Source organism: Cynoglossus semilaevis, chromosome 9 (assembly GCF_000523025.1).
Source record: "Cynoglossus semilaevis isolate Cse_v1.0 chromosome 9, Cse_v1.0, whole genome shotgun sequence".
Taxonomy (NCBI): domain Eukaryota; kingdom Metazoa; phylum Chordata; class Actinopteri; order Pleuronectiformes; family Cynoglossidae; genus Cynoglossus; species Cynoglossus semilaevis.
In genome coordinates this window covers 18,270,872-18,281,459 of record NC_024315.1, presented here as the reverse complement: position 1 = coordinate 18,281,459, position 10,588 = coordinate 18,270,872, and the positions used below count along the sequence as shown (strand labels likewise).

Sequence of the window (10,588 nt, the reverse complement as noted above, 5' to 3'; positions counted from 1 at the left end):
ATTGTTACTCTACACATTACTAAAGTGCTAACAACTAAGAGACTGTGGTTAATACAAATATTTATTCACAAAGGCGCTTTGTTTGACAATGGCTGTAAGTCACGGTGCATGTGTGCTTATAGGATGTAAACCTGGACTACATCAGAAGTGTCACACCAACACAGGCGCACACAGAGATTTTGGTGTTTTGTGGGCACTTCCATAATGCATAGTCTGGTCTCCAAACTAAAGTATACATACAGTTTATGCCTAATCCTTGGACTCAGATTATATCTATGCTCTACTGCCATGAGATTCTCATATGGCAGCAAAAGGTCAGGCATGGTCAAACAAGCGCCACCTCTTTCATTATGTGGTAACGACTGACAACAGTTTAAAAAAAACATTAAATTTGAATTATTTAATTTAAATTATTTCTCCACCCTCTCTATCAACTCCATATTGGAATAACACTAGCTGCAGTGTCAGTGGCGCTTTGGCCCAGAGGCAATGTCTCTGTCATTGGTGTGGAACCCCACGGTTCACCTCCTGGGCAAGTTCGAATCCCGGTTAGGGCGGTTGGTACCTTCCAGTGGACTCACCACCCACAGGAAGGTTTGGGGGGTTGGTACGGTGCAGTGTGATTTGGGTGGCGACTGCTACCCAAATCACACTGCTAAGTCAATGCTGAAGTCTGGGTGACTCATCTTTAGCAGAAATGTCAGGCGCACTGTGACACACAACTTTACAACGTATTTCACCAAAATACATTTTAAATGTCATTCATCAGGATCAGGAAGAAACCCTGGAGCTACTAACATCACACATTCTTACTTTGAAATAACAGAGTTACTAACATCACACATTCTTACTTTGAATGCTTTTCTAAACACAATAAATAACAGAGGGGACATATTAAAGCAGTAAAACACAAAGTAGGTCATTTTGAATTCTGTTTTTTCTACTTTTGGAAAAGCTGCTCACAGTCTTTCCACTTTGGCAGGTCATCAATAACAACATTACCACTGCGTTGCAGTGTCTTCTTAGCTTACTGTATAAAAAACTCTGTTTTATAGCTGAACAAGCAGCAATATTGCAAGATTACATTACTGGCAGGGAGTCCAGGTATTGACTGAGTGGGCGGAGACTATATTCAGCTTAGAAGGACAGAGAATGAAGAATGATGCAGAGGGAAGCGAGACACAGGAACACAGAATGTTCTGGTAAATTCAGGTCCACTAAAGCAACAGCCGCGCTAATTACATTAAAATATGGACGTATCCAAAGCGGGTTCTCCGCGTCCATAGCGGCTCTGATCATTAATAAGCGTAATGATCTTTATAACGTGGATCAAGTACAGTCGCGACAACTGCAGGGGATACGAATAGATCTCAGTGAAGCGTGTTTTCATGCCCTCTCCAAATTCCAATAAATCGCTATCCGTGGGTCAATCTCAGATTTATTAAATGTTGTTTGTCCACACCGCAGACATGTTAGTACTTATGGCAAGCCATTTTAACATTTAAACACTAAGCTGGATATGTACTGCAGATTTCTCTAATGCTGTTTTGCCTAGTCAAAAAGAAAATTTCGAATATCCGACTAGCCTGCACTGTCCACAGTTTTTGCGTCCTCATAACTTCCTGTTTGTGTCTGGCATATATTTACAGTGGTATGAAAAAGTTTGGCCACCCCTGATCAGTGACAAAGTTCAAGTTGCGCTGGGGCTGGATACTTCAACAAGACAACGACTCTAAACACAGCTCAAATTCTACCAAAGCATTTATGCAGAGGAACAAGTACAACGTTCTGGAATGGCCATCTCAGTCCCCAGACCTGAATATCATTGAATATCTGTGGTCTGTTTTAAAGCGGACTGTCCGTGCTCGGAAACCATCAAACCTGACTGAACTGAAGATGTTTTGTAAAGAAGAATGGTCAAGAATACCTTCAACCACAATCCAGACCCTATTTGGAAGCTATAGGAAGCGTTTAGAGGCTGTTATTTCTGCAAAAGGAAGATCTACTACATATTGATGTAATTTTGCTGTTGGGGTGCCCAAATTTATGCACCTGCCTACTTTTGTTTAAGTAACTATTGCACACTTTCTGTAAATCCTATAAACTTCATTTCACTTCTTAAATATCACTGTGTTTGTTTGCTATATGATATATTTAATTGAAATAGCTGTTCCGAACAACCAATGATACATAAAGGAAAATCTTGAAAATGATCAAGGGTGCCCAAACCTTTTCATACCACTGTATCTTTAATTGTTAGTATTTTTGTGTTGATCTTTAATTTAATCAGCATTCAACAGCAATGCTCCATTAAACTAGAAAAAACACGGCTACTGCCACCTAAAACAGCTAGCAAAAAAATTCTAAGACAGGCAATGGAGGTATGTAAGGTATAATATATGTTCAAACAGCATGCAGCAACATGTCACCATATTAAATCCATCCTAAGTAACAGCCTGTCTACATCTTACTCTCATTTAGGACATCCCACTTACAACATATAAGCACTCACTTTTTTTGTAACTCCATAAATTATAACTGCAAGCTACACAAAGCTGAACTAATTAGCTGGATGGGAATTATTATATTTCAAACTGATGTCAACCTTAGTAGCCAGTGTGCCAGTTATAATCTGGTCCAGTTTTGAACTAATCCTTTGTAGATAAATTGATTGTGTTGTTTTATTATTGGAGTTCATAGAAATACACAAGTGGCAGTGACTTACCTTGCAGGTCTAGAACCAGAGGTTTTGGTGCAGTTTCACAAATTAAAGACATCCGGGTCACCTGGACATTGGGAGTGCTAGGATCTAACAGAGAAACAAAAGAAAGAACATGTCACTAAACGTTACTTTACAGTATGTTCTTTTCCACAAATTATATTTTCAAACAGTCATTTTTTAAATATTCTTAGATGCCAAACTTTTTCTGGCATCCTGCCAGATTTGAGCTTTGACGTCTTGTTAGAGTTGAAAAAGTGCAATTCCACTGACGTTGGAACAGACTACTTTGTAATTCCACTTAGATGGTGTGCCTGAGATTTCTGAGAGACGGAGCATTTATCATCTGGCTTTCATTAACAAATACTTAGCCCATCCTCACCAACAACTTAGTAGTGCCTAATAATTCTGATGAACTTTAAATGTTTTTGGTTAGGTACCTTAGGTTTGTTTTTGCGGTACTGTAACTGCTAAAGAGAGACAATGACGCCAAAGCCCAAATTCTGAAGCAGTGGTGGAAATAATTAATTAGCAGCAGACCTTTGCTGAGGAAAATCTGGCAGTACAATCCACAAAATGGTTGACCATAAGCTGTTGCCCTTTTTTGTTCTAGATCATTGACATTTTTTTATTAGATTGAAAAATAGGTTTTGGTCCAAATCTTTTTTTATAGCCTTGTCAGCTGCAAACAATTGCTTCCTTTTTCATTGTTATAACTCAACAAACAACTATAACTAGTAGTAATATACAGTGCCTATCATTATGAAAGCACTAAAAGGGTAAAACATCCAAGGGGGTGAATACCTATGATAGGTACTGTACATGTTGCAGTCTCTATCTCTGAAGACAATGCTTGGCGCCTGCTGGGGGCAGCCTGTTAACAGCATATCTGCTGCTAACACAACAATTTTCCAAATATGGAAACAATATAGTACTAATTTATTTATTTTTAATTTTTAAATAACAGATTTCCAGATACAGATGAAGTTATTGCGGCTTTAACCTTTTACTATACTTCTGGTATAGTGTTTGTTAAAGCAGTCAGCCAAAGGAGCCAAGGGGTCACTCAGACTTATGCGTTTCTTGCATAACACGGGCCACCGATTATCAGTAAGTGGTGGAAGGGTGAAAAGTCTTTGTGTTGTTTAAAAATTTTCAAAAGTGCTGCTATTTAGAAGCTCTGGCTCCACGTGTCTATTTTTGTACTTTTTTAACTTTGTGCCTAGCAGGTAGAACACATACTACTGCTGTCTTTTCTTGCCTAAGGCTAAAAAAGCTAACACACATCACCCAGCATTCCAGAAATTTGAATGCTAAAAACATTGTAGCATGACTATGCTACAATGTTTTTAGCATTCACATTTAAACTGTCCTTCTCAGTGTTCAAATCACTATTCAAATGTGTGAAAAATCATAAATGCCCCTCTGTAAGAAGAGGCATGTCTTTATACTTGTTCACACATATACAGCACATATTGTCAGATTTTCATTTTGTGCACTTTAAGTATAGTTGCAAATTGAGACTATGAGGCTATCAATGCTGCAACATCATTTCATTAGCAAAGCAGTGATATGAGGCTATCAATGCTGCAACATCATCATTTCATTAGCAAAGCAGTGTGTGTCTATCACAGAAAGATACTGCACATATTGAATTTATGTGAGGTAAAGTACACCAGCTGCTAATTTACTAAGCACCAATTTCCTGTTTCTTGCACACACAAAGGCAAAATGCATTACCAGTATTCATGATGCCCCGGCCAAGCAGAGTTTCCTTGTATTTGCGCAGGCTTTCATCATCCTTATCCAGCTCGTGGATCTCTTGCAATGTCTTTTGGGCCGGTGTCTTGTATGTCACCTTCTCTTGTTCTTCATTTTCAGCGGCAATGGCTTGTAGCTGCTCTGGAGTCACGTCGTCATCCTCAGCCATGTCTGGACACAAAGCAGCAAGAAAAAGAAATGTTGGTTAAAAACGTATACAAACAGGGGCAATAAAGAAAGCTGTAAAGATTAGGAAAAACAGAGTTTCAAACTAACATCCTGACATAATTTACTTTTGTATTCCCTCAAATACTCTTTGACAACAACCAGATGACTACAGCACCGTTCAGTGAGGAAGTAAGCAGTCTACTGTTTTGTTGCTTCTCTGTAAAGTTGTGCTGGAAACAGTAACAACACCAGCCGCGTTTCTTTTATACTGCTGATGATGAGCTAACTCTGCTGCTGTGTGATCTCATCTGTACACATTTCTCTGAAATACCATCAGCACTACGGGAGTAACAAGTGAGGTGTCATGCATCACATGAAACAAAGCCCATTCCCTAAGGGTGGGCCTTCACAGGCCCAGGCATTATGTCCTCAATGGTCAGTAAGGGGAAAAAATGTGTGTTCCTATAGTTTTAACAAAGTTTGCCTGCAGGGGTAATAAAAAACAAATGACACCTTTACGGTCATCAACAAGCCCAGAAATTATAGTTCTTCTACATACTAGGGTGAAAACATACTGCCATAACACTACTGTAGTGTACCCCTCTGTTCAACAAATTATAACAAATTATCGTTTAATATTTCATCTAAAACTCAGCATTATTCACAGAAATGGCTTAACAACCGTGATAAAAAAACTGATTTCTTAGTGTAAAACGCTTAAAGAAAGGGAAAAATCAATAGATTGTGGTCTGTAAGCAATTTCCTAAGGTCAGATTTGGACACAGATGATCATGACTTGTCTCTGGGGCAACACATACTGTAACCTCATTGACACATGGTACATTTATTATGTCCAGACACACAGGCTTTTGAATAGAAAAGAAAGAAATCTATTTAAAATTGGTCAACTTTCCTTGCAGCCTAGAAATGTATAAAGCAGTCACATGAAACTCAAATTCAGCCAATCAAATTTCTGAAATCTGAGCACAATGGTGTAACACACACGCACCCAGGGAGAAACAACAGTCGTGAGCCAGTAAGAAAGGAAAAAATAAAGGCGTGTTTATAAAGCACTATGACAAAGATCAAACAATTTCACAAAAAAAGGTGCAGATGCATTTTACAACAAATCAGTTATTTGTTGAAATGCCTGTACAATCCCAGCTTAATTATTTCAATCTAGTTATAAACGATTGATAGATGCCAACATGTTAGGGAAAACCTTCCTCTGCAGAAGCAAAACATTTATTTCATTCCCAAATACACATACAAAGCGCTACACAAAACAACAGAGCCAGGATTCTAGTAAATAGAATGCAATAAAACATATATAGCTCTTTTGATTCAAATGTTATGCTATCCTGCAACAGCTTCCTGCTAAAGTAGATTTTGTACTGCAAGAACCATGGTTCTGTAGACAGAGGAGTAGAACAGCAACATCAGACATTATGCAATTATAACCTGTGACTCTGGATAATATTTATCCCATGCACACAGACAGACATCAATGTTGCATGTTGTGATTAGGCTTCAGTTAACCATAAATAATATTTGTAATTGTTTACACTACAAAAGACCCAAGTAAAAAAGTTTAATTTTATTAATCATATCTTTAAATACTGTTACAAATTACCGGTGGAGCATATATATTTGAATAGCTGTTAATATCGTATATTTTAATAATAAATAAAAGTCTATGAATTACTACCAATGTGTTAACCTGTTTCATTTGTTCTACAAGGTTAGGAAAGCATTGTTTAAATGAGGACTTCAGTCTGCACCAAATGGAAACTTTTTATTACTTATTACTTTTTATTAATTCAATAATGGTATCAGCTTGGTATTAGTCGATACACAAGGCCCTGGAATGAGTATCACTATCTGCCAATCAAACTCGGTATTAATCAATACACAAGGCCCTGGAATCAGTATCACTATCTGGTCGGTGCATCTTTAGAGCTAACCTTTATTTTACCTACATTTGGGTTCTACTGTTACGTCTGGACAAATGATAGTTTTAAGGCTCTTTGCAGAATGACTTAGGTTTCACATACACAAAAAACAGTATTTCCATGTTGCATACCACAGTTTTTGCTATCTAACAGCCAAATTGCATAAACAAATGACAACTAAGTAAACAACAAAACAATGTGTCCAATCTTGTTCATTTCCTGGCACCCTGTTGTGTGCAGGGTAAACAAGCTACAGCACTTTTTGGAGAAAACAGCTAGGAGAAAAGCAATTTTATGTCCTATCCTGTTCAACTTTTCTGTATCTATAGAAAGTACAACATTTAGATGCAATAGATAGATAGAAATGTATAAATCCCTTGGAAGTTCCCTTCGGAAATTTTCAGATCCAGCAGCATTATAGCACCAAAACAACAGTAAACAGTAAAAACACACAAACAGGTAAAATACAATACAATACAAACATAACGAGCAGCAAACTGTCAATGAATATGACATACCCAAACAGTGGATGTAAGAAGATTAGTTGGTAGCTCCATCTCTAACATTCTTCTACCAATGTGTCCACTGTCCCTCCTCTGCACATGTCCAAACCATCTCAATCTGGCTTCTCTAGCTTTTTCTCCAAACCTTCCTTTCTGTGCTGTCCCTCTAATGACCTCATTCCTGATCCTGTCCATTCCTGTCACTCCTAGAGAGAATCTTAGCATCTTTATCTTTCTAACTTCATCCTTTCTAACCTGATCTACCTCCTTCCTACTAGTCTCTGGTTCCTCGTTTCTACTTTCCCTTTCATTTTCCTCATTTAACAACTCCTCAAAGTATTCCTTCCATCTTCTCAGCACACTTTCCTCACTTGTGATCACATTCCCCCCTCTGTCCTTAATCAACCTCACCTGCTGCACATCCTTCCCAGCTTGATTTCTGTCTCACCAATCTATACAACTCCTTTTCTCCTTCCTTTGTTTCCAAACTCTCATATAACTCCTCATATGCCTTGGGGATACCCTCTATCATCCAATCCATCTTATTCCAGAACTTCTCCTTTTCTTCTAACTCACAGCCCACCTGTGGGGCATAACCGCTAACAACATTTATCATCACTCCTATCTTTACCTCCACACACATCAACCTGTCTGACTCTCGTTTCACCTCTCCCACATTTTTTTGCATATTCTTCCTTTAGGATCATGAATGAGGCCACTTTAAGACATTAGACAATAAAGCAAACAACGGTCACAGCTTTCTGGCCTGAGCCAACATTTTGCCACACAGTGAGAATGTTCAAGAGTAAATGACCTGGGGTCCGCATGGAACCGTCTTTTATATTTTCATCATTAATGGACATTGTGTGTCCAATTTCTTACAATGTTTCTCTAATATCTATACCATATAACAAGCAGGTAGTTAAAGAAGTGCACAGAAGAGACAAAGATTCCACCTTCAGGCATGTAGTCAGAGTCAATGAAAATAGCCTTCCCCATGTTTTCTCCTTTACGTGTCTAAACCTGCAACTATGCATTTTACTCCTGCAAGACTAAAGGTTAAACTACAAAATGAATAGTTCAGTTCAAAAATATTTTCCACAGGACACAGTTAGCCTGAATACACCTTTTTCAATTCCTTATTTTTAGAAAAAGAATACAGCTTTTCGGCTTTCTATGAAGAGTGGGATTTGGCTTCAGACCTTCAAACTGTATGGAATGATTGTGCAGAACTCAGAGGAAGATGGATAATATAGCACAGCTCTAACAGCTCTAATTTCAAAATACACCCACAACACCTTATTTGACATGTGCATGAGGCAAAATTCAGATCAAGGCTCTATGACATGACAGAAAAATCTAAGTGGGGACAAGGCTTCAGAGTAAATCTGTTATTTACATCACACCTTGGTTTAAAAGACATTCTGCATTTTTGTTACTCATTTTTAAAGTATGTCATTCTTTCAATTCTTCAACAATGGCTTTAATTTGACATTAAGAACATTTCAAAAGGACAGGTTCAACAAAGACAGCTGAATACACAACATGGGATGCACCCATGTGACAAAACCCACCCTACTCAGTAGGAATAGAGGAAACACAGCCAGCAAGACAGGAAGCAGAGAAAAAGGTCAAATTCACATGGACAGAAGAAGTAAAAACTGCAAATGTTCTTTCATTTCTCAGGAGGCTGCGAAATGACTGAGATTTTCCTCGTGAGCATATCCAGGCCTCTACCAAAGGGGAACTACTTTAAACTTAACCTTAAAGTTAAAGTTCATTGTGACACAGCACAGCACACCATGCACAATGAAATTTACCCTCTGCATTTAACCCATCACCAAAGTGAACAGTGGGCGGCGCCCGGGGAGCAGTGCTTGAGGACGATGCCATCTCAGTGGCAACCTGGCAGTTGGTGGATTCGAACCTGGGGCCTTCCGGACCGAAGTCCGCCTCCTTCACCACTAGGCCACCACTGCCCCATTTACTGGTAAACAGTGACAAACTGCAGGATATTGGGCCAAGTTTCTTTCTCAGAATCACTTGTACAGAAATAAACATGGAAAGTTAAAAACAAAAAAACAGTCAGAAATATAGCTTCTCACGACAAGAGTTCACTGATTTTGCCCAGAAACTGAATCCTAATAATTCAATGAAGCCAATAATTTGCGTAGGAAATAAGTTAAGAACACCCTATGTCTTTTATGGCCAAACTTACACCCTTCTGTTTTCTGTTCAGATTAGGAAGCCAACATATTCTAGTTTCTTGACCTAACATGTTAGCCTACCCATTTCTAACACCGAGCCAAATAAAACAATTCCCTAATGCAAACCTTTGTTTTGCTGCTATATTTGAATATATAGATTTTCATTTTTTTAAGATGGGCAATCAAGAGGAGAATATCTAATACATTTAGTGCAAAACATATAGACAAAAACAGATCGAGATGGCAATTGTTTTAACATAATTTTCACTTGAAATTAAATATATATAATTTTGTGATTGAACATTGTACTTAGAATTCAAACGATTTTCATTAAAAATAAATAATTGTGAAAAGATAAAAAATTAGTACTTGTATTCAAAATTCGTCTTTATCTTTTTATCACTCAAACTTCACCTCACATATCTCAGATTTTTTTATACATTTCTTTCGGAATTATGAGATTTTAATTATTTCAATTCTACGAATATAATATAAATTCTGTCTGCCTTTAAGGGATTTTGATAGATACTTGACTCGTATTTTGAATTTTATACTTCCATCCATTGCACTGTCACCTTTTTTCAATAAAGACCTATCGCATACTACCTCTGTGCACTGGCATGCTGTTTTACAGAAAACCCGTACAATATCAACAAGCACTTCTGACAATGCGGCAGAAAACCTGCAGTACCATTCTTAGGTGTTAGCTTTTGTTTTAAACGGATTCTTTCTGCATTGTATAGCTGCACTTTTGTTGGCGACGAGCCTGTCATATTAAGGGTGGGTCTGGGATGCTGGAGACAAGTGGCTAAAGGCTAACGGGCTAACAAGAGCCGGCGGCTAATGCTAACAAGACAACTTATACTGCTGTAAATGGAGGAAAAGTGACGGCAAAACAATCACAACTGATGCCTATCGCTGATGTCACTGCTAAAACGGAGGCGCTTCGTGTTCGTTAAGTCAAAACGGGAATTCTTACCTGTTTATTAAGTGCAGTAGTGATTCCAGGTGCCTCTGCAAAAAGTGCGTTTGTTGTCCTGCGCTCCGCGTGACAGTCAGTATGGCGAACAAGGGAGCGGCGCCGCCCGGCTCTGCCTGCGCAACGCGGTGTACCGGAAGCGGCAGGCGACGTGCCGCTTGCGCGATGACGTACAACAGCGTCACTGTCCCTGTCAACACAGTATAATATTAATGTTATTTCGCCTGCTCCTTTCAGGGTTCGTCTGCCTCTATCTGACCGTGTCTCGTCCCTCACATTACAGTTAACCAACCATAACC

General features: G+C 38.6%; 1 protein-coding gene across 1 annotated transcript in view; it reads right to left on the bottom strand.

Annotated features, from left to right (window-relative positions):
• Positions 1-10,447, bottom strand: part of LOC103384292 (rho GDP-dissociation inhibitor 1-like) — a 15,968-nt gene extending 5,521 nt beyond the window's left edge. Inside the window, exons 1-3 of the mRNA XM_008317760.3 lie at positions 10,290-10,447; positions 4,460-4,651; positions 2,726-2,809 (exon numbers count right to left, since the gene is read on the bottom strand). Coding sequence (XP_008315982.1) covers positions 2,726-2,809; positions 4,460-4,649 — 274 coding nt within the window. The 5' untranslated portion in view covers positions 4,650-4,651; positions 10,290-10,447. The remainder of the gene's footprint in view (positions 1-2,725; positions 2,810-4,459; positions 4,652-10,289) is intronic.
• Between the last annotated feature and the right edge of the window lie 141 nt (positions 10,448-10,588).